The sequence below is a fragment of the Pipistrellus hanaki genome (assembly GCF_964339955.1).
Source record: "Pipistrellus hanaki genome assembly, chromosome: 15".
NCBI classification, from domain to species: domain Eukaryota; kingdom Metazoa; phylum Chordata; class Mammalia; order Chiroptera; family Vespertilionidae; genus Pipistrellus; species Pipistrellus hanaki.
In genome coordinates this window covers 51,664,607-51,687,718 of record NC_140517.1, presented here as the reverse complement: position 1 = coordinate 51,687,718, position 23,112 = coordinate 51,664,607, and the positions used below count along the sequence as shown (strand labels likewise).

General features: G+C 57.0%; 2 protein-coding genes and 1 long non-coding RNA gene across 3 annotated transcripts; 1 reads left to right on the top strand and 2 right to left on the bottom strand.

Moving 5' to 3' along the window:
• Positions 1-1,243: 1,243 nt before the first annotated feature.
• LOC311633674 lies at positions 1,244-15,556 on the top strand. Its single transcript, XR_014796991.1, has 2 exons — positions 1,244-2,379; positions 14,642-15,556. It is a non-coding gene; the product is annotated as an uncharacterized lncRNA (long non-coding RNA).
• Positions 2,379-9,402, bottom strand: LOC311633587 (zinc finger protein 8-like). The gene is made up of 4 exons (XM_084906415.1): positions 9,239-9,402; positions 6,157-6,283; positions 5,786-5,914; positions 2,379-4,901 (listed from the first exon to the last, which is right to left on the bottom strand). The coding sequence occupies exons 1-4, from the start codon at positions 9,287-9,289 to the stop codon at positions 3,682-3,684; spliced, it is 1,527 nt and encodes a 508-aa protein (XP_084762541.1). The 5' UTR covers positions 9,290-9,402; the 3' UTR covers positions 2,379-3,681.
• On the bottom strand, positions 14,090-21,444 carry LOC311633580 (zinc finger protein 8-like). The gene is made up of 4 exons (XM_084906404.1): positions 21,196-21,444; positions 18,440-18,566; positions 18,102-18,197; positions 14,090-17,226 (listed from the first exon to the last, which is right to left on the bottom strand). Exons 1-4 carry the CDS (start codon positions 21,262-21,264, stop codon positions 15,920-15,922), a joined length of 1,599 nt encoding a protein of 532 aa, XP_084762530.1. The 5' UTR covers positions 21,265-21,444; the 3' UTR covers positions 14,090-15,919.
• Positions 21,445-23,112: the final 1,668 nt, after the last annotated feature.

Here is a 23,112-nt window from a genome sequence, read left to right as displayed (position 1 = left end):
CAGCCGAGACCACAACTCCCAGAATGCGCCACGCAGCCGGCCAGGACCACAACACTCAGAATGCGCCGCGCAACCCGTCTGGACTACAACTCCCGGAATGCACCGCGCCACAAGAGCCAGGCGTGTCCCTGGCTTAGAGTTCCTAGAAGGTGGCACGCAGGAGCCCTAGCGAAGCCCGATGCCTGCCGGGAGTTGTAGTCCAGGTGGGCCTACGTGGGGCAGTGGGACCGTGCGTGGGAGGTTGAACCATGCATGGTGCGAGAGGGTGAGGTGCGTGTGAGGAATGCGGGTGCCGGGGTGAGCTGTGTGTGTCACCGCTCTGGCCTTTTTCTGGATTTTGGCTTATAAGCTGCGGCCACAGGAGCCTCTGTCCCAGATCTGCTCCCTCGGTTTGTGCCAGGGTCCTGAGCCCCACCCTGAGGTGAGAAGAGAAGCAGGAGGGGTAACGGGAGGAGCGGCCAGGGCAGAGACAAGGGCTCTGTCCCAGAATCTCCCCGTGGGATGCGCGGTCCCTGCCCGGGATGCACACTCCTTGTCCCCGGGTGCGCGCTCCCTGGCGGCTGCGGCCACAGACCAGCTCGAGGGGGAGAAGCTCCCGGGAAGCTGGGAAACGCGCGTGGCCCGCTTGCCCGGGAACGTGGAGTCCGACGACTCCCGGGAGGAGACAGGCAGGCGTGGCCAGGACACCGGATGTCATTGTAATCCAGTCATTTCAGCCACCGCGGGCAGTTTCAGCACCGCGGACAGCGCCCCGCCCGCGGGAGAGGGCACCACTCTGAGGGAACTGCCCCCAAACATCATGCAAAGTGAACGCCCAGCCCTGGCCAGTGTGTCTCAGTGGATAGAGCGTCAGCCTGCGGACTGAAGGGTCCCGAGTTCAATTCTGGTGAAGGGCATGTACCTTGGTTGCGAGCACATCCCCAGTGGGGTGTGCAGGAGGCAGTTGATCTATGTTTCTCTCTCATCCATGTTTCTAGCTCTCTGTCCCTCTCCCTTCCTCTCTCTAAAAAATCAATAATATATATATATATATATATATATATATATATATATATATATATATATATAATATATTTTATTGATTTCTGCAGAAATACAGCTGCTCTGGCTCCTCCCTGGAGGGACAGAGGCTGTGCAGGGACGCACACCTGGGCTGCACAGGGTCTACTAGCCAAGGACGTGATGTGGGGCGGGAAGGGGTGTCCACTGAGATTCAAACCCGGGATTGTTTTACTACATTTACTGGGGCGACACTGGCCAACATGATCATAGGTTTCGGGTGTGGGCCTCTGTTACAAGATCTATATATTGCACTGTGTGTCTACCATGCAGGATAAAACCCTCAATACTTTATGAAAAATACATGTTTTTTATTTATCTCAGAGAGGAAAAGGGAGAAACACCAATGATGGGAATCATGGATCGGCTGCCTCCTACACGCCCCACACTGGGAATCGAGTGCACAACACGACCGCCAATCAAACCATGACCTCCTGGTTCATAGTTCGATGCTCCGCCACTGAGCCACACTGGCTGGGATCAAACATGGGTTTTTATAAATGTTGGCCTATGAGACTCCAAGGATCACACCCTTTTAAAAAAATACATATAGTTTTTATTGATTTCAGAGAGGAAGGGAGGATAGAGAGAAACATCAATGATGAGAGAATCATGGATCAGCTGCTTCCTGCATGCCCCACATTGGGGATCAAGCCCACAACCTGGGCCTGTGCTCTGACCGGGAATCAAACCCGGGACCCTTCAGTTCGCAGGCCAATGCACTATCCACTGAGCCACACCAGCTTGGGCAAGGATTGTACCTTGATCACACTGTGTGCTTTTTTAAATCCTCGCCTGTGGATAGTTTTCCATTACTTTCTAGAGACAGTGGATGGGAGGAGAGAGAAATATTGACATGAGAGAGATACACTGACTGGTTGGCTCCTGCACGTGCCCGACTGGGGCTGGGAAACCTGCAACTGAGGCACGTGCCCTTGAGCAGGAATCGAACCTGTGACCTTTCAGTCTGTGGGCCAAGGCTCTAACCACTGAGCAAACCAGCCAGCCGATCATCGTGCTCTTTCTGCCAACAACAGCATGGACCGAGCTGGAGTCCTTGGCTTTACTCACGTTTAAAACTGGAGGAGCAGTAAGATGACCGAGGCGGAGTGTGCAACCGAGAACATGAGTGGTCCCGTGAGCATGCCCCGCGTCACACAGAAATAAACCATGTTCTCCAGCAGAGACCCCCCATAAAAGGCGGGGGTCACACAATTCGCAAGGCCCCCCACAGTACCCGAGCCTTACCAGAGGGCATTCCTCCAGGCACAGCGAGGAGCAGACTGGAGGTGCCTACAAAATCCCCCAGAAGGAATGAATGTAAGCCAAAAGAGCCCTCGCCGGTGTGGCTCAGTGGATAGAGCACCGGCCTACAGGCTCAAGGGCCCCAGGTTCCATTCTGCTCAAGGGCACGTGCTTGGGTGGCAGACTTGATCCCCAAGGGGGGCGTGCAGGAGACAGCCAATCAATGATTCCCTCTCATGGTTGATGTTTCTTCTGTCTCTCCCTCTCCCTTCCTCTTTGAAATAAAAAAAAACAAAAAAAATAAATGTAAAAAATTGTTAGTTCAGCCCTGATCAAGCAATGTCGGGAAATGGTGGCTAGTGCTGGGCAATGTCCCTACCTTTGCAGCGTGGACATTATGGGATGTGGAGCAGGGCCCTGCCCTCCCGCCTTCATGGCAACCAGACCTCACCAATGCAGAGCCAGCCTCCAGCTGGGGCAGCTCAGGCTGCTAAGAGGCAACGGTTTTCCCAGGGGCAGAAGGGTCTCACGGGGCTTCCCTGGCCTCTGCTTCGGGCGCGGGAGTGGCTGCTGTGGGCGGGGCTTAGCTGCTCCAATGCCCGGAAGTGCAGGCTGGTCCCGGGGACCCCGCGTGTCCGTATGAAACCATCTGTTTGTGTGAACGGAGACCCTCAGCCGACCTCACAGGTAAACACAGGAATCCCACGTGCTGAGGATTTTGTACAGAATTTCCCAGAAATGCAATGGCGCTTTGTTTTGCTCAAACCTTTTTCGAGGGTGTCAGCACTGAAAATGCAGCTCCCGCCCGGCGGGTGCTCAGTGTGAGCGCCCCGACCTCTGGACGGAAGGGGGAAGGGTTAGATCTGTGGTCGAGGGCACGTACCTTGGTTGCAGATTCAATCTGCGGCTCCCTTTGGGGAACGAGCTGGGGCAACTCTAGCACATCAATGTTTCTCTCTCTCACTATCCGTCCCCTCCACTCTCTTCAAAAAAAAAAAATCAATAGGAAAAATTCCTATTTCTCATTCTTCTGCTAAGGATTAATAATTATAATAATAATAATAATAATAATAATAAATCGCATCCCGGACAGGACTGCCCTCACGCTTCCTGGCCAACCTCACACCCGCCAGGCCGGCCAGCCCGCTGAGCACACGTCGCTCCATTGCAATCACTCTTGCTTTAGTTTCTTGTACAAAGCGGGACCTGTGTTGATTTTTTAACATGACCCCTGAACCCACGTCAGGGTCCCAGAGGCAACAGTAGGAAATATGGGCCAGCGGGTGCACGGGGCTTGACGGACGGAGGTCCCCAAGCTCCCGGTCCAGGGGCAGCGGAGAGCGGAGGGTGCCCAGGCTTCCTGCCCTGCCGGGCCTCCTAGGGGGACTCTTTGACGTCAACCACCACGGGCGGCGGCTCCACCGTGATCACGTGCACGGGCTTCCTGTCCTGCAGGATCTCGTGGATGTCAAACAGGGCGAGCGCCTTGCTGGCCGGCGGCCCTGCCCCGGCGCCGTGCCCCGGGTCCTCACCCGTGCGCGGGGGAGGAGGGTGTGGGCCGCGGGGCCCGTCGCGTGTGTGCGTCACCTGGTGGCGGATGAGGTGCGAGCTCTGGACGAAGCACTTGCCGCACTGGCCGCAGGGGAAGGGCCGGTCGCTGCGCGGGGCGGCCTCGCCGGGGCCGCAGCCCAGGGCGCCGGCCCAGGGGTGCTCGGCCGCAGCGGCGGCAGCGGCGGCCAGGGCGGCGGCGAGGGCAGCCTGCTGGAAGAGCAGGCGCTGCCGGCACTCGTAGGGCTTCTCGCCCGCGTGCTTGCGCTGGTGCTGCGCCAGCGAGGAGCTGTGGCGGAAGCCCTTGCCGCAGTGGCTGCACTCGTAGGGCCGCTCCTCCGTGTGCGTCCGCAGGTGCAGGAAGAGGCACGTGGTGCGGGAGAAGGCCTTGCCGCACACGCTGCAGGCGTAGGGCTTCTCGCCCGTGTGCGTGCGCCGGTGGCGGCCCAGCGAGGAGTTCTGGTTGAAGGCGCGGCCGCAGTCCTGGCAGGCGTAGGGCTTCTCTCCCGTGTGGATGCGGCGGTGCACGGTGAGGTGCGTGCTGTGGCAGAAGCGCTTGCCGCACTCGGCGCACACGTAGGGCCGCTCGCCGGTGTGGATGCGCCTGTGCACCGTGAGGTGCGCGTTGTGGTTGAAGGACTTGCCGCAGTCCGCGCACTTATAGGGCTTCTTCGGGGCGGGGCCCGGCGCCAGCTCCGCGAGGGGGCTGGGCGGAGGGTCCTGCGGGCCGGCGGCGCGGGAGGGACTCCCCGGGTCTGCGGCCTGCACGTCGGAGGTACAGAAGGAGGCGCTCCCGGGAATCTTGGGGCACGGGTCCAGGTTCGAGCTGGGGACACAGCTTTCCCCGGGTATGAGGCTCTCAGGGCTCCTCTCTGGAGCTGGGGCTTCCTCGAGGCAGCACTCGGCCAGCCCGGATCCATCCTGGTCCTCCGGGGGAGCTGGGACCCGGCCCCCACAGCCCCAGCCTTCCCGGGGGGCGCCCAGGGGCGCTTCCTCTGGAAGGACCTGCCCCGCGGGCTGCGTGGGCCCTTCAGGTCCCGGCTCCCAGCCTGAAAGAAAGCAGAGCTCTGAGGGGCTGGGAAGGAAGAGAGGAGCCGGCCCCCCCAGCTCGGCCTGCACCCCGCCACCTGCCCTCCTGCCCAGCGTGTGTTATAGAAAACAGACTGGCCAAAACCGGTTTGGCTCAATGGACAGAGCGTAGGCTTGGGAACTGAAAGGTCCCGGGTTCGAGTCTAGTCAAGGGCATGTACCTTGGTTGCGGGCACATCCCCAGTAGGGAGTGTGCAAGAGGCAGCTGATCAATGACTCTCTCATCGATGTTTCTAACTCTCTATCTCTCTCCCTTCCTCTCTGTATAAAATCAATTAAAAAAATATTGATATATTTTTTTAAAAATTTGATATATTAAAAAAAAAAGAAAATAGACTGCACTCAGCCCACAAAGCCGAAAGCACTTGCTTTCCGACCTCAGATGCTGGGGATCAGGTAGTGACCGCACAGAGGGAGAGCTGCCTCAGGGGCTGGAGGCACACGCTGAACCTGGGGCAGCAGCCTGGGGGTCTTAGAAAAGCCCGAATCACAGGCTGCATGCACGCGGGGACCGGTCTCAGGACACCTGGGGGCTGCAGTCTGAGGCCTCCGGCCCAGGAGGGCTCCAGGGTGAATGCACTGAGGTGAAGGCGAACCCGTTTTCTCTGGCTGCTGCAGCCACCACCACACTCAGCACCAGGGACAGTGACCTTCAGCCCAGGGGACAGTGACCATCAGCCCGTGGGGACGGTGACCTTCAGCCCAGGGGACGGTTACCTGGAGCCTGGCCTCTTCTGGACTTGGCCTCACCAGCCCATCCCCCTGAACGTTTCGCTGTGGCCACTGGGTCTGCAGATGGTCTGGGGGACGTGACTCTGCAGATGGTCTGCGGGACGTGACTCACCACCCGTTCCCAGCAGCCCCGACAGGGACTCACCTGGACCACAGCCCCGGGCCAGTGCCCGCTCCGCCGCCCACAGCTCGGCGACCCGCTCCAGCTGGGAGATGAATTCGGGTTTGGGAAGCTCGGGTCCTGGAGGCAGAGGGAGACACGGGATGCGGGGTTCTGTCCGGACAGAGCAGCAGTCCGCCCCAGCCCGGATTCCTGACGCCAGGAGGGGCGTCTCACCACAGAGAAGGTGTGCAATGAGGGGCAGAGGAGGGCGGACACCTCCCCGTCCGCAGGCCCCCCGGGAAGGAGCACCCAGTCCTGGTCCCCAGCCCGGGGCCCACGACCTGTCACCCATGAAGGATTGGTGCCAGGCGGCCGCTCACCCACGGAGAGCAGGTGCCCGAAGGTCTCCAGCATCACCTCCCGGTACAGTGTCCTCTGCGCAGGGCCCAGCCGCCCCCACTCCTCCAGGGAGAAGTCCACGGCCACGTCCTGGAAGGTCACGGGTTCCTGGAACGTCACACGCACACACCTCAGCCGGGGTGCCCCGTCGGTGCTCACAAGAGATGGAGGAGGAGGGGGAGTGGGGAGGAGGAGTAAGAGGAGGAGGAGGAGGAGGAGAAGGAGGAGGGGAAGGAGATGGGCAGCCAGGGTCCAGAGAGAGTGCACGTTCTGGAGATGTGAGCCGGGTCTCGCTGGCACCTACAGGGCTTCTGTTATCCGTGTGGACTGCACAGCGAGGACGTGAGAGCCGCCAGCGGGATCAGAACCACCCACAGCGGACCCACCACTGCCCTCGGACAGGTGAGGATGCGGACAGAGACCAGGCCGCACTCCTGACCCGCAGCTCCGTGGGCGACAGACACGGTTGCTGTTTGTGCATCTACAGTTACCAGACACACGAGCCCTCAGACTCAATCAAGGTCTGTCCTCTGTGACAAGGGGATTCCAGCGAGTGTCAGGGGCAGCTGACTGTGGGGAAATGCGGGCCTCAAGTGGTCAGCGCTGCCAGTCTCTGGTGAAAAGCTGGCAATCAGGTCATGTTTTCAAGTGAAGACTTTTGATTTTTATAAGTTGATGCAATGCACTTAACATGTGTCCCACAGCCCTGGCCGGTGGCACAGCTGTTTGGAGCCACTTATAGACGGAAAGATCGCGGGATCAATTCAGTAGGGAGTGAAGCACATAGGGGAGGCAACCCATCAATATTTGTCTCTCTCTCCCCCCATCCCTCTGTCTTTCTAAAAATTATTATTATTATTATTATTATTATTATTTTAAAAATATATTTTATTGATTTTGTACAGAGAGGAAGGGAGAGAGATGGAGAGTTAGAAACTTTGATGAGAGAGAGTCATCGATCAGCTGCCTCCTGCATACCCCCTACTGGGGATCTGCCCGCAACCAAGGTACATGCCCTTGACCGGAACCGAACCCGGGACCCTTCAGTCCCCAAGCCAACGCTCTATCCATTGAGTCAAACCGGTTTCGGCTTTCTAAAAATTATTGAACATTCCCTCCAAGAAGGATTAAAAAAATAATCATTTTATATGTATAAAAGCCTAAAGGACCATCCTACCAATAGCTATGCCTGCACTGACCACCAGGGGGCAGATGCTCATTGCAGGAGCTGCGGAGCTGCGGTGACTTGGTAGCTGGAGCCAGAGAGGAGGGAGCCCGATTCCAGGGTGTCGCCTGAGAACCGCACTCTCACAATCTGGTAACCCCTTGAGAAGCACGAAGTAGCCACAGCCGGTTTGGCTCAGTGCACAGAGCATCGGCCTGTCGATGGAAGGGTCTCAGGTTCCATTCTAGTCAAAAGCACATACCTCGATGAGAGGGTGTGTGCCAGAGGCAACCGATTGATGTGTGAGTCTCTTCCTGTCTCTCCCCCTCCCTTCCACTCTCTCTAAAAATCCACAGAAAAACATCCTCGAGTGAGAACTGACAACAAAAAGCAGCAGAGCAGGGACCCACTCCTGCCTCCTCATTTCCCCGTCTCCCTGGGGCTGAGGAGGGCACTGAGTGGCTGTGAAACACTTCCTCCAGGACAATCGGTCCCCTACCTCACACAAACCTTAAGAGCAGAAACAGTTAAACTCTTAGAGGAAAACTCTGCGATAAATCTTCATTACCTTGGACTTGGCAGAGGATTCTTAGATAGCACAGCAAAAAGCACAAGCAAGCAATAAATAAAACGTTCTCAAAATGAAAAACTTTTGTGCTCCAAAGAGAGGAAGGGAGAGGGGGAGAGAGAGAGAAACATGGATGAGTGAGGATCATGGACTGGCTGCCTCCTGCCTATTATATGTTATATATAATATATACATATACTATATATATATATATAGCATATATTATGTTATTATATATGGTATATGTATATTTATGTAATCATATGTTAATTACATATAATTAATGTGTATTTAGTAACATATACCAAAAATATAATTTACTGCCGAAACCGGTTTGGTGCAGTGGATAGAGCATCAGCCTGCGGACTGAGAGGTCCCAGGTGTGCGGACTGGGAGGTGTGCAGGAGGCAGCTGATCGATGATGCTCTCATCGATGTTTGTAACTCTCTATCCCTCTCCCTTCCTCTCTGTAAAAAATCCAGAGAGGAGCCGAAACCGGTTTGGCTCAATGGACAGAGCGTCGGCTTGGGGACTTAAAGGTCCCGGGTTCGATTCCGGTCAAGGGCATGTACCTTGGTTGCAGGCACATCCCCAGTAGGGAGTGTGCAAGAGGCAGCTGATCAATGACTCTCTCATCGATGTTTCTAACTCTCTATCTCTCTCCCTTCCTCTCTGTACAAAATCAATAAAATATATTTTAAAAAAAAATCCAGAGGAAGGGGGAGGGATAGAGTTACAAACATCGGCGGGGACCTGGCCCACCACCAGGCAAGCGCTCAACCTGGTGGACTCGGACCTTGACCTCCAGGGTCAGAGGTCACGCTCAACCTGAGAAACAGCACAGCGGCCACTTGGCCTGGAACCGCCCGGGCCGGGGCCTTCCCACCGCGACCTGCGGGCCCGGGCCGCCCGCAAGCTGTCCCCGGCCCCGGGGTGGCGCCGGGGACCCCGCTGGTCTCCCCGCCCCTCACGGGGTGCGGCCCAGCCCGCAGGGTGGGGGGGGGGGGGTGTGCGCACCGGAGCGGCTCCCGGGACCGCACCTGTGACCCGCGGCCGCGGGGTCAGCCTTCCGGGCGGGGCGGGGCCGGGACCGGCCCGGAAGGACCCTGAGCCGCGTCCGCGACCCGGGAGGCGGGCGGAGCGGCCGGGCCACGCTCTCGGGGCACCCAGCCGCGCCCCAGGCCGCGCCCGCCCGCCCCGCCTCAGGTTCCCCGCGCGCCGCAGGGGTGAAAGGTCAGGCTCGGAGGGAGCGATGGTGAAAGGTCAGGCTCGGAGGGGGACGTCCGGCCGGGCCCGCGGCCGCGGTCGTTACGGCTATTGTTCCCGTTACCTGAGGCCGGCCCGGCGGCGGCACGGTCGCCGCTTCCTCCTCAGGGTCCATCCTGGGCCGAGGGGTCGAGGACGAGAGCGCGGGGCGACCCCAAACCCGAGAGCCGCCCCCCGCCCTCGCCTCAGGGTCCGCCACTGCTCGCCCACCGCGGGACAATGGCGGCCGCCCCGGGACGTTAAGACTACAATTCCCAGAAGGCGCCGCGGCGGGTGGCAGCGCGGAAACCAATGGGGGTCTCCGTTTGTGGAGCCTTCGACCAATGGGAGCCTCCGCTGACAGACTTCCGGCCAATGGGCCCGAGGCGGCTCGGGGCTGCGGTGGGGGGAGGCTATGGGGCGCCCCGGGCCTGTGTTCCCCCGGGAGACGCGGGGGGCGGGGAAGGCGGGCCCTCAAAACAGTCTGCGGGCTGGGACTGGATGAGCTGGTGTTAAGTCGGGCCTTGGGCTTCCCCCCTTTATTTAAAATATGTTTTTATTGATTTTTAGAGAGGGAGGAGAGAGAGATAGAAACATCAATAAGAGAGAATCATGGATCTGCCGCCTCCTGCACGTCCCTCATTGGGGATGTGCTGGCGTCCAGGGCATGTGCCCTTGACTGGTATCCAGTCCCGGACCCTTCAGTCCTGGGCCCTGGCCGGTTTGGCTCAGTGGATACAGTCGGCCTGCGGACTGAAGGGTCCCGGGTTTGATATTGATGAAGGGCACGTACCTGGGTTGCAGGCTCCATCCCCAGTAGGGGCGACGAGGGGCGTCCAAGAGGCAGCGGATAGATGTTTCTCATCAATGTTTCTATATCTCTATTCCTTTCCCTCTCTCTCTCTCTCTCTCTCTCTCTCTATCTCTAAAAAAAGCAATTAAAACCATACTAAAATCAATAAAAAAATAAATCAGAGCCATGGAACTCCAATACAAGCAAAAGGTTATTTAGAAAGTCACAGAGGTAGAAGAAGTGAGCCGTGGAAACAGTAAGCCAGCCAGGCTGCATGGATTCAAGAAGCAAAGGCATGCCCTGGCTGGTGTCGCTCAGTGGATAGAGCGTCAGCCTGCAGACTAAAAAGTCCTGGGTTTGATTCTAGCCAAGGGTACACTCCTGGGTTGTGGACTTGACCCCCCAGTAGGGGATGTGCTGGAGGCAGCCAATCAATGATTCTCTCTCATTATTGATGTTTCTATTTCTCTCTCTCCCTTCCTCTCTGAAATCAATCAATCAATATATATATTTTTAAAAAAGTAGCAGCAAAGGTGATTCAAGGGAAGAAGGGGGTGAAGAGAATGTTCTGGCATACTCCAGGGAGAACGCCTTAAATTCAATCTTATGTTAAGATGTTTATTGGGGCCCTGGCCAGTTTGGCTCAGTGGGTGGAGCATTGGCCTGTGGACTGAAGGGTCCCAGATTGGATTCTGGTCAAGAACACATGCATGGGTTGTGCACTTGGTCCCCCAGTAGGGGATTGCAGAGGTAGCCAATTGTTAATTCTCTCTCATTATAGATGTTTCTCTCCCTCTGCCTTCCTCTCTGAAATCAATAAAAACATATTTTTAAAAAATGTTTACTGGGGATGGGGGAAATGCAGTATGATTTCTTGATGATGTGCTCTTATCAAGACCCTGGCATTTAATCTAAGCCTGGAGCAGTCCAAATGGGATTCAAGACTGCAAAATGGAGCCCTAACTGGTTTGGCTCAGTGGATACAGTGTCCGCCTGCGGACTGAAGGGTCCCAGGTTCAATTCTGGTCAAGGGCATATACCTTGGTGGCGGGCACATCCCCAGTGGAGGGTGTGCAGAAGGCAGCTGATGGATGTTTCTATCACTCTTCCTTCCTCTCTGTAAAAATCAATAAAATGTATATATTTTTAAAAAGTGCCCTTATGAGAAAAGACGTCACTTTGAACCATCTACAGGGACCAGGAAGCACAGAACCAACATAAAACTTGCTAGTGCATTGAGAGTGATCCTGTCCCCTCATCTCCTTGTTCATCCCTGGCAGCATCCCCAGTGGAGAAACAGCCAGAGATGGAGGAGGAAGAGGAGTGAGAGGAAGGGCAGTGCCTTCTCCTCACCTGGCTGGCAGGAAGCTGAGGGAGAAAGAGGGGTTGTAATTTTTAAAAATATATATATATTTTATTGATTTTTTTTTAGAGAGGCAGGGAGAAGGACAGAGAGTTAGAAACATCAATGAGAAACATTGATCAGCTGCCTCCTGCACACCTCCCACTGTGAATGTGCCCACAACCAAGGTACATGCCTTTGACCAGAATCGAACCTGGGACCTTTCAGTCCAAAGGCTGACACTCTATCCACCGAGCCACACCCATTAGGGCTGTAATTTTGAATGAAGTTTATAAGCTATTTTGTGGGACTAGATGCTGCGGATCACACGTGTCTGTCGTGTGGTTGCACATGACCTGGAGGGTGAGCTGTGTGTGTCACCGCTCTGGCCTTTTTCTGGATTTTGGCTGATAAGCTGCGGCCACAGGAGCCTCTGTCCCAGGTCTGCTCCCTCGGTTTGTGCCAGGGTCCTGAGCCCCACCCTGAGGTGAGAAGAGAAGCAGGAGGGGGAGCGGGAGGAGCGGCCGGGGCAGAGACAAACGCTCTGTCCCAGAATACGAGCTCCCCGTGGGATGCGCGGTCCCTGCCCGGGATGCACACTCCTTGTCCCCGGGTGCGCGCTCCCTGGCGGCTGCGGCCACAGACCAGCTCGAGGGGGAGAAGCTCCCGGGAAGCTGGGAAACGCGCGTGGCCCGCTTGCCCGGGAACGTGGAGTCCGACGACTCCCGGGAGGAGACAGGCAGGCGTGGCCAGGACACCGGATGTCATTGTAATCCAGTCATTTCAGCCACAGCGGGCCGTTTCAGCACCGCGGACAGCGCCCCGCCCCGAGGGAGAGGGGGCCACTCTGAGGGAACTGCCCCCAAACATCATGCAAAGTAAACGCCCAGCCCTGGCCAGTGTGTCTCAGTGGATAGAGCGTCAGCCTGCGGACTGAAGGGTCCCGAGTTCAATTCCGGTCAAGGGCATGTACCTTGGTTGCGGGCACATCCCCAGTGGGGTGTGCAGGAGGCAGCTGATCTATGTTTCTCTCTCATCCATGTTTCTAGCTCTCTGTCCTTCTCCCTTCCTCTCTCTAAAAAATCAATTATATATATATAATATATTTTATTGATTTTTACAGAGAGGAAAGGAGAGGGATAAAGAGTTAGAAACATCGATGAGAGACAATCATCGATCAGCTGCCTCTTGCACAACCCCTACTGGGGATGTGCCCACAACCAAGGTACATGTCCCTGACCGGAATCTAACCCTGGACCTTTCAGTCCACAGGCTGATGCTCTATCCACTGAGCCAAACCGGTTCTGGCAATAAAATATACTTTAAAAAAATTTAAAAAATGTATTTTTATTGGTTTCAGAGCTTGCACAACCCCTACTGGGAATGGAGCCCACAACCTGGGCATGTGCCCTTGACAGGAATCGAACCTGGGACCCTTCAGTACACAGGCCGATGCTCTACCCACTGAGCCACACTGGTCAAGGTCACATTTTTACCTTTGACGTGTGACATGAGATGAGAAATGGGGAAATGGCAGAGGTCTCGGCTGTCCCTTCCCTCCGGGGCTGGAGGTGGGGGAGTGGGAGAAGGAAGAGAGCAGGGGGTGAGGTCTGCAGAGCAGGAGGCCACAGAGGCCAAAACTCATTTACCTTCTCACTTCATGGGGTGGCGGAGAGTGTGGGGGGGGGGGGGTTCAGACCCTGAGAAAGGGCCCTGAAGCAAGGGGATGGTTCCTGGGGCCCCAACATTTAAGAGACGAGGGGACAGCAAGGAGCCCCTCAAGGTGGAAGGGACAAAGGCTGTGCAGGGACGCACACCTGGGCTGCACAGGGTCTCCTAGGCAGAACCTCCAGGGAGGAGCCAGAGCAGCTCGGCTACCATGGAAACGGCCCACTGTGACCTCAGAACCCACAGAGGCAGACACTCGGCCGTGCAGGGCAGTGAGCGCTGAAGCTCTGAACCCCAGCCCAGCGTCTTCTCTTGGCTGCTGCCCTCCGGGCCCTGTGGGTCCGGACGCCCCGTCTTCCGCAGGATCAGTGCTGCTTCCTTCCAGCGTTGGACATGCCCGGATGTACCTAACCTCACTGTGATGCTGGCGCGGGGAGAACAGCCAACAGAAAGGCCGAGTCTGCATCTCGGAGCAAAGGACGTGATGTGGGGCGGGAAGGGGTGTCCACTGAGATTCAAACCCGGGATTGTTTTACTACATTTACTGGGGCGACACTGGCCAACATGATCATAGGTTTCGGGTGTGGGCCTCTGTTACAAGATCTATATATTGCACTGTGTGTCTACCATGCAGGATAAAACCCTCAATACTTTATGAAAAATACATGTTTTTTATTTATCTCAGAGAGGAAAAGGGAGAAACACCAATGATGGGAATCATGGATCGGCTGCCTCCTACACGCCCCACACTGGGAATCGAGTGCACAACACGACCGCCAATCAAACCATGACCTCCTGGTTCATAGTTTGATGCTCCGCCACTGAGCCACACTGGCTGGGATCAAACATGGGTTTTTATAAATGTTGGCCTATGAGACTCCAAGGATCACACCCTTTTAAAAAAATACATATAGTTTTTATTGATTTCAGAGAGGAAGGGAGGATAGAGAGAAACATCAATGATGAGAGAATCATGGATCAGCTGCTTCCTGCATGCCCCACATTGGGGATCAAGCCCACAACCTGGGCCTGTGCTCTGACCGGGAATCAAACCCGGGACCCTTCAGTTCGCAGGCCAATGCACTATCTACTGAGCCACACCAGCTTGGGCAAGGATCGTACCTTGATCACACTGTGCTTTTTTAAATCCTCGCCTGTGGATAGTTTTCCATTACTTTCTAGAGACAGTGGATGGGAGGAGAGAGAAATATTGACATGAGAGAGATACACTGACTGGTTGGCTCCTGCACGTGCCCGACTGGGGCTGGGAAACCTGCAACTGAGGCACGTGCCCTTGAGCAGGAATCGAACCTGTGACCTTTCAGTCTGTGGGCCAAGGCTCTAGCCACTGAGCAAACCAGCCAGCCGATCATGGTGCTCTTTCTGCCAACAACAGCGTGGACTGAGCTGGAGTCCTTGGCTTTACTCACGTTTAAAACTGGAGGAGCAGTAAGATGACCGAGGCGGAGTTGCAACCGAGAACATGAGTGGTCCCATGAGCATGCCCCGCGTCACACAGAAATAAACCATGTTCTCCAGCAGAGACCCCCCACACAAGGCGGGGGTCACACAATTCGGAAGGCGCCCCAGCACACCCGGGCCTCACCAGAGGGCATTCCTCCAGGCACAGCGAGGAGAGGGGATGGGCAGGCTGGAGATGCCTACAAACCCCCTCCCAGAAGGAGTGTAAGACTAAAGAAGAGCCCTCGCTGGTGTGGCTCAGTGGATAGAGCACCGGCCTGCAGACTCAAGGGCCCCAGGTTCCATTCTGCTCAAGGGCACGTGCTTGGGTGGCAGACTTGATCCCCAGTGGGGGGCGTGCAGGAGACAGCCAATCAATGATTCCCTCTCATGGTTGATGTTTCTTCTGTCTCTCCCTCTCCCTTCCTCTATGAAATAAAAACAAAACAAAAAAATAAATGTAAAAAAATTGTTAGTACAGCCCTGATCAAGCAATGTCGGGAAATGGTGGCTAGTGCTGGGCAGTGTCCCTACCTTTGCCGTGTGGACATTATGGGATGTGGAGCAGGGCCCTGCCCTCCAGCAGTCATGGCAACCAGACCTCACCAATGCAGAGCCAGCCTCCAGCTGGGGCAGCTCAGGCTGCTAAGAGGCAATGGTTTTCCCAGGGGCAATGGGGTCTCACGGAGCTTCGGGCGCGGGAGTGGCTGCTGTGGGCGGGGCTTAGCTGCTCCAATGCCCGGAAGTGCAGGCTGGTCCCGGGGACCCCGCGTGTCCGTATGAAACCATCTGTTTGTGTGAACGGAGAACCTCAGCCGACCTCACAGGTAAACACAGGAATCCCACGTGCTGAGGATTTTGTACAGAATTTCCCAGAAATGCAACGGCGCTTTGTTTTGCTCAAACCTTTTCCGAGGGTGAGTCAGCACTGAAAATGCACCTCCCGCCCGGCGGGTGCTCAGTGTGAGCGCCCCGGCCTCTGGACGGAAGGGGGGAGAGGTTAGATCTGTGGTCGAGGGCACGTACCTTGGTTGCAGATTCAATCTGCGGCTCCCTTTGGGGAACGAGCTGGGGCAACTCTAGCACATCAATGTTTCTCTCTCTATCTGTCCCCTCCACTCTCTTCAAAAAAAAAGAAATCAATAGGAAAAATTCCTATTTCTCATTCTTCTGTTAAGGATTAAAAATAATAATAATAATAAATCGCATCCCGGACAGGACTGCCCTCACGCTTCCTGGCCAACCTCACACCCGCCAGGCCGGCCAGCCCGCTGAGCACACGTCGCTCCATTGCAATCACTCTTGCTTTAGTTTCTTGTACAAAGCGGGGCCTGTGTTGATTTTTTAACATGACCCGTGAACCCACGTCAGGGTCCCAGAGGCAACAGTAGGAAATATGGGCCAGAGGGTGCACGGGGCTTGACGGACGGAGGTCCCCAAGCTCCGGGTCCGGGGGCAGCGGAGAGCGGAGGGTGCCCAGGCTTCCTGCCCTGCCGGGCCTCCTAGGGGGACTCTTTGACGTCAACCACCACGGTCGGCGGCTCCACCGCGATCACGTGCACGGGCTTCCTGTCCTGCAGGATCTCCTGGATGTCAAACAGGGCGAGCGCCTTGCTGGCCGGCGGCCCCGCCCCGGCGCCGTGCCCCGGGTCCTCACCCGTGCGCGGGGGAGGAGGGTGTGGGCCGCGGCCCGGGGGCTGCTCCGGCCGCCGCCGCCTCCGCCCGCGGGGCCCGTCTCGCGTGTGCGTCACCTGGTGGCGGATGAGGTGCGAGCTCTGGACAAAGCACTTGCCGCACTGGCCGCAGCGGAAGGGCCGGTCGCTGCGCGGGGCGGCCTCACCTGGGCCGCAGCCCAGGGCGCCGGCCCAGGGGTGCGCAGCGGCCGCGGCGGCGGCGAGGGCGGCCTGCTGGAAGAGCAGGCGCTGCCGGCACTCGTAGGGCTTCTCGCCCGCGTGCTTGCGCTGGTGCTGCGCCAGCGAGGAGCTGTGGCGGAAGCCCTTGCCGCAGTGACTGCACTCGTAGGGCCGCTCCTCCGTGTGCGTCCGCAGGTGCAGGAAGAGGCACGTGGTGCGGGAGAAGGCCTTGCCGCACACGCTGCAGGCGTAGGGCTTCTCGCCCGTGTGCGTGCGCCGGTGGCGGCCCAGCGAGGAGTTCTGGTTGAAGGCGCGGCCGCAGTCCTGGCAGGCGTAGGGCTTCTCTCCCGTGTGGATGCGGCGGTGCACGGTGAGGTGCGTGCTGTGGCAGAAGCGCTTGCCGCACTCGGCGCACGCGTAGGGCTTGTCGCCCGTGTGGATGCGCCCGTGCTGCACCAGCGACGAGTTCTGGCTGAAGGCCTTGCCGCACTCCTTGCACGTGTACGGCCGCTCGCCCGTGTGGATGCGCCTGTGCACCGTGAGGTGCGCGTTGTGGTTGAAGGACTTGCCGCAGTCCGCGCACTTGTAGGGCTTCTCCGGGGCGGGGCCCGGCGCCAGCTCCGCGAGGGGGCCGGGCGGAGGGTCCTGCGGGCCGGCGGCGCGGGAGGGACCCCCCGGGTCTGTGGCCTGCACGTCGGAGGTACAGAAGGCGGCGCTCACGGGAATCTCGGGGCACAGGTCCAGGTCGGAGCTGGGGACACAGCTTTCCGGGCTCCTCCCTGGAGCTGGGGCTTCCTCGAGGCAGCACTGGGCCAGCCCGGATCCATTCTGGTCCTCCAGGGGCGCTGGGACCAGGCCCCCACAGTCCCAGCCTTCCCGGGGGGCGCCCGGGGGCGCTTCCTCTGGAAGGACCTGCCCCGCGGGCTGCGTGGGCCCTTCAGGTCCCGGCTCCCAGCCTGAAAGAAAGCAGAGCTCTGAGGGGCTGGGAAGGAAGAGAGGAGCCGGCCCCCCCAGCTCGGCCTGCACCCCGCCACCTGCCCTCCTGCCTAGCGTGTGTTATAGAAAACAGACTGGCCAAAACCGGTTTGGCTCAATGGATAGAGCGTCGGCTTGGGAACTGAAAGGTCCCGGGTTTGATTCTGGTCAAGAGCATGTACCTTGGTTGCGGGCACATCCCCAGTAGGGAGTGTGCAAGAGGCAGCTGATCAATGACTCTCTCATCGATGTTTCTAACTCTCTATCTCTCTCCCTTCCTCTCTGTATAAAATCAATTAAAAAAATATTGATTTTTTTTTTTTTTAAATTTTGATATATTAAAAAAAAAAGAAAAGAAAATAGACTGCACTCAGCCCACAAAGCCTAAAGCACTTGCTTTCCGACCTCAGATGCTGGGGATCAGGTAGTGACCGCACAGAGGGAGAGCTGCCTCAGGGGCTGGAGGCACACGCTGAACCTGGGGCAGCAGCCTGGGGGTCTTAGAAAAGCCCGAATCACAGGCTGCATGCACGCGGGGACCGGTCTCAGGACACCTGGGGGCTGCAGTCTGAGGCCTCCGGCCCAGGAGGGCTCCAGGGTGAATGCACTGAGGTGAAGGCGAACCCGTTTTCTCTGGCTGCTGCAGCCACCACCACACTCAGCACCAGGGACAGTGACCTTCAGCCCAGGGGACAGTGACCTTCAGCCCAGGGGACGGTTACCTGGAGCCTGGCCTCCTCTGGACTTGGCCTCACCAGCCCTTCCCCCTGAACGTTTCGCTGTGGCCACTGGGTCTGCAGATGGTCTGCAGGACGTGACTCACCACCCGTTCCCAGCAGCCCCGACAGGGACCCACCTGGACCGCAGCCCCGGGCCAGTGCCCGCTCCGCCGCCCACAGCTCGGCGCCCCGCTCCAGCTGGGAGATGACTTCGGGTTTGGGAAGCTCGGGTCCTGGAGGCAGAGGGAGACACGGGATGTGGGGTTCTGTCCGGACAGAGCAGCAGCCCGCCCCAGCCCGGATTCCTGACACCAGGAGGGGCGTCTCACCACAGAGAAGGTGTGCAATGAGGGGCAGAGGAGGGCGGACACCTTCCCGTCCGCAGGCCCCCCGGGAAGGAGCACCCAGTCCTGGTCCCCAGCCCGGGGCCCACGACCTGTCACCCATGAAGGATTGGTGCCGGGCGGCCGCTCACCCACGGAGAGCAGGTGCCCGAAGGTCTCCAGCATCACCTCCCGGTACAGTGTCCTCTGTGCGGGGCCCAGCCGCCCCCACTCCTCCGGGGAGAAGTCCACGGCCACGTCCCGGAAGGTCAGCGGTTCCTGGAACGTCACATGCACACCCCTCAGCCGGGGTGCCCCGTAGGCGCTCGCAAGAGGAGGAGGAGAAGGAGGGGGAGTGGGGGGGAGGAGTAAGAGGAGGAGGAGGAGGAGGAGGAGGAGGAGGAGGAGGAGACGGGCAGCCAGGGTCCAGAGAGAGTGCACGTTCTGGAGATGTGAGCCGGGTCTCGCTGGCACCTACAGGGCTTCTGTTATCCGTGTGGACGGCACAGCGAGGACGTGAGAGCCGCCAGCGGGATCAGAACCACCCACAGCGGACCCACCACTGCCCTCGGACAGGTGAGGATGCGGGCAGAGACCAGGCCACACTCCTGACCCGCAGCTCCGTGGGCGACAGACAGGGCTGTTGTTTGTGCATCTACAGTTACCACACACAGGAGCCCTCAGACTCAGTCAAGGTCTGTCCTCTGTGACAAGGGGGTTCCAGCGAGTGTCAGGGGCAGCTGACTGTGGGGAAATGCGGGCCTCAAGTGGTCAGCGCTGCCAGTCTCTGGTGAGAAGCTGGCAATCAGGTCATGTTTTCAAATGAAGACTTTTTGATTTTTATAAGTTGACGCAATGCACTTAACATGTGTCCCACAGCCCTGGCCGGTGGCACAGTTGTTTGGAGTGACTTACAGACGGAAAGATCGCGGGATCAATTCAGTAGGGAGTGAAGCACATAAGGGAGGCAACCCATCAATACTTGTCTCTCTCTTCCCCCATCGCTCTGTCTTTCTAAAAATTATTGAACATTCCCTCCAAGAAGGATTAAAAAAATAATCATTTTATATATATATATATATATATATATATATATATATATATATATATATATATATATAAAAGCTTAAGCGACCATCCTACCAGTAGCTATGCCTGCACTGACCACCAGGGGGCAGATGCTTATTGCAGGAGCTGCCGAGCTGTGGTGACTTGGCAGCTGGAGCCAGAGAGGAGGGAGCCCGATTCCAGGGTGTCGCCTGAGAACCGCACTCTCGCAATCTGGTAACCCCTTGAGAAGCACAAAGTAGCCCCAGCCGGTTTGGCTCAGTGGACAGAGCATCCGCCTGTGGATGGAAGGGTCTCAGTTTCCATTCTAGTCAAAAGCACATACCTCGATTAGAGGGTGCGTGCCAGAGGCAACCGATCGATGTGTGAGTCTCTTCCTGTCTCTCCCCCTCCCTTCCACTCTCTGTAAAAATGCACAGAAAAACATCCTCGGGTGAGAACTGACAACAACAAAAAGCAGCAGAGCAGGGACCCACTCCTGCCTCCTCATTTCCCCGTCTCCCTGGGGCTGAGGAGGGCACTGAGTGGCTGTAAAACACTTCCTCCAGGACAAGCGGTCCCTACCTCACACAAAGGGTAAGAGCAGAAACAGTTAAACTCTTAGAGGAAAACTCAGCGATAAATGTTCATAACCTTGGACTTGGCAGAGGATTCTTAGATAGCACAGCAAAAAAAACACAAGCAAGCAATAAATAAAACGTTCTCAAAATGAAAAACTTTTGTGCTCCAAAGAGAGGAAGGGAGAGGGGGAGAGAGAAACATGGATGAGCGAGGATCATGGACTGGCTGCTTCCTGCTTATTATATGTTATATATAATATATACATATACTATATATATATAACATATATTATTATATATGATATAATGTATACTTATGTAATCATATATTAATTACATATAATTAATGCATATTTAATAACATATACCAAAAATATAATTTATTGCCGAAACCGGTTTGGTGCAGTGGATAGAGCGTCAGCCTGCGGACTGAGAGGTCCCAGGTGTGCGGACTGGGAGGTGTGCAGGAGGCAGCTGATCGATGATGCTCTCATCGATGTTTGTAACTCTCTATCCCTCTCCCTTCCTCTCTGTAAAAAATCCAGAGAGGAGCCGAAACCGGTTTGGCTCAATGGACAGAGCGTCGGCTTGGGGACTTAAAGGTCCCGGGTTCGATTCCGGTCAAGGGCATGTACCTTGGTTGCAGGCACATCCCCAGTAGGGAGTGTGCAAGAGGCAGCTGATCAATGACTCTCTCATCGATGTTTCTGACTCTCTATCCCTCTCCCTTCCTCTCTGGATTTTTTTACAGAGAGGAAGGGAGAGGGATAGAGTTACAAACATCAGCAGGGACCTGGCCCGCCACCGGGCAAGCGCTCAACCTGGTGGACTCGAACCTTGACCTCCAGGTTCAGAGGTCACGCTCAACCTGAGAAACAGCACAGCGGCCACTTGGCCTGGAACCACCCGGGCCGGGGCCTTCCCACCGCGACCTGCGGGCCCGGGCCCCCGCACGCCGTCCCAGGCCCCGGGGTGGCGCCGGGGACCCCGCTGGTCTCCCCGCCCCTCACGGGGTGCGGCCCAGCCCGCAGGGTGGGGGGGGGGGGTGCGCACCGGAGCGGCTCCCAGGACCGCACCTGTGACCCGCGTCCAGCCTTCCGGACGGGGCGGGGCGGGGCGGGGCGGGGCCGGGCATCGCTCTCGGCGCACCCAGCCGCGCCCCAGGCCGCGCCCGCCAGGCCTCAGGTTCCCCGCGCGCCGCGGGGGTGAAAGGTCAGGCTCGGAGGGAGACGTCCGGCCGGGCCCGCGGCCGCCGTCGGTACGGCTATTGTTCCCGTTACCTGAGGCCGGCCCGGCGGCGGCCCGGTCGCCATCGCCGCCCAGGCGGCCGCTTCCTCCTCAGGGTCCATCCTGGGCCGAGGGGTCGAGGACGAGAGCGCGGGGCGACCCCAAACCCGAGAGCCGCCCCCCGCCCTCGCCTCAGGGTCCGCCACTGCTCGCCCACCGCGGGACAATGGCGGCCGCCCCGGGACGTTAAGACTACAATTCCCAGAAGGCGCCGCGGCGGGCGGCAGCGCGGAAACCAATGGGGGTCTCCGTTTGTGGAGCCTTGGACCAATGGGAGCCTCCGCTGACCGACTTCCGGCCAATGGGACCGAGGCGGCTCGGGGCTGCGGTGGGGGGAGGCTATGGGGCGCCCCGGGCCTGTGTTCCCCCGGGAGACGCGGGGGGCGGGGAAGGCGGGCCCTCAAAACAGTCTGCGGGCTGGGACTGGATGAGCTGGTGTTAAGTCGGGCCTTGGGCTTCCCCCCTTTATTTAAAATATGTTTTTATTGATTTTTAGAGAGGGAGGAGAGAGAGATAGGAACATCAATAAGAGAGAATCATGGATCTGCCGCCTCCTGCACGTCCCTCATTGGGGATGTGCTGGCGTCCAGGGCATGTGCCCTTGACTGGTATCCAGTCCCGGACCCTTCAGTCCTGGGCCCTGGCCGGTTTGGCTCAGTGGATACAGTTGGCCTGCGGACTGAAGGGTCCCGGGTTTGATATTGATGAAGGGCACGTACCTGGGTTGCAGGCTCCATCCCCAGTAGGGGCGACGAGGGGCGTCCAAGAGGCAGCGGATAGATGTTTCTCATCAATGTTTCTATATCTCTATTCCTTTCCCTCTCTCTCTCTCTAAAAAAAAAAAGCAATTAAAACCATACTAAAATCAATCAATAAAAAATAAATCAGAGCCATGGAACTCCAATACAAGCAAAAGGTTATTTAGAAAGTCATAGAGGTAGGAGAAGTGAGCCGTGGAAACAGTAAGCCAGCCAGGCTGCATGGATTCAAGAAGCAAAGGCATGCCCTGGCTGGTGTCGCTCAGTGGATAGAGCGTCAGCCTGCAGACTAAAAAGTCCTGGGTTCGATTCTAGCATTGAGAGTGATCCTGTCCCCTCCTCTCCATGTTCATCCCTGGCAGCATCCCCAGTGGAGTGAGAAACAGCCAGAGAGATGGAGGAGGAAGAGGAGAGGAAGGGCAGTGCCTTCTCCTCACCTGGCTGGCAGGAAGCTGAGGGAGAAAGAGGGGTTGTAATTTTTTAAAAAATATATATATATATTTTATTGGTTTTTTTAGAGAGGCAGGGAGAGGAACAGAGAGTTAGAAACATCAATGAGAAACACTGATCAGCTGCCTCCTGCACACCTCCCACTGGGAATGTGCCCACAACCAAGGTACATGCCTGTGATCAGAATCGTACCTGGGACCTTTCAGTCCAAAGGCTGACAACTCTACCCACTAAGCCACACCCATTAGGGCTGTAATTTTGAATGAAGTTCATGAGCTATTATATGGGACTAGGTGCTCTAAGCGCCTTAAATGAAAGTGTTTTACCGAGCTGAGTTATCTAAAAGTGAACAGAAAGGTCCTGAGACAGAACTATTGAATAAAGGCAAAAATTAAGTTGTTTTGTAATTTTATTTATTTTTAAAAAATATATTTTATTGATTTTTTACAGAGAGGAAGGGAGAGAGATATAGAGCTAGAAACATTGATGAGAGTCATCGATCAGCTGCCTCTTGCACACCCCTACTGGGGATATGCCCGCAGTCAAGGTACATGCCCTTGACCGGAATTGAACGTGGGTCCCTTCAGTCCCCAAGCAGACGCTCTATCCATTGAGCCAAACGGGTCTCGGCTGTTTTGTAATTTTAAAGCCGAAGCCGGTTTGGCTCTGGTAGATCGGCGGTCTGCGGACTGAAAGGTCGCA

Excerpts from the sequence above, each read along its gene's own strand:
- LOC311633587 (XM_084906415.1), bottom strand. The coding sequence starts at position 9,289 with ATGGACCCTGAGGAGGAAGCGGCGACCGTGCCGCCGCCGGGCCGGCCT. Across the intron at positions 5,915-6,156 it reads CGGGCACCTGCTCTCCGTGG|GACCCGAGCTTCCCAAACCC; the intron begins GTGAGCGGCCGC and ends CTCTGCCTCCAG. Across the intron at positions 4,902-5,785 it reads GGGGCTGCTGGGAACGGGTG|GCTGGGAGCCGGGACCTGAA; the intron begins GTGAGTCACGTC and ends GCTTTCTTTCAG.
- LOC311633580 (XM_084906404.1), bottom strand. The coding sequence starts at position 21,264 with ATGGACCCTGAGGAGGAAGCGGCCGCCTGGGCGGCGATGGCGACCGGG. Across the intron at positions 18,567-21,195 it reads CGCCGCCGGGCCGGCCTCAG|GAACCGCTGACCTTCCGGGA; the intron begins GTAACGGGAACA and ends GTGACGTTCCAG. Across the intron at positions 17,227-18,101 it reads GGCCCGGGGCTGCGGTCCAG|GCTGGGAGCCGGGACCTGAA; the intron begins GTGGGTCCCTGT and ends GCTTTCTTTCAG.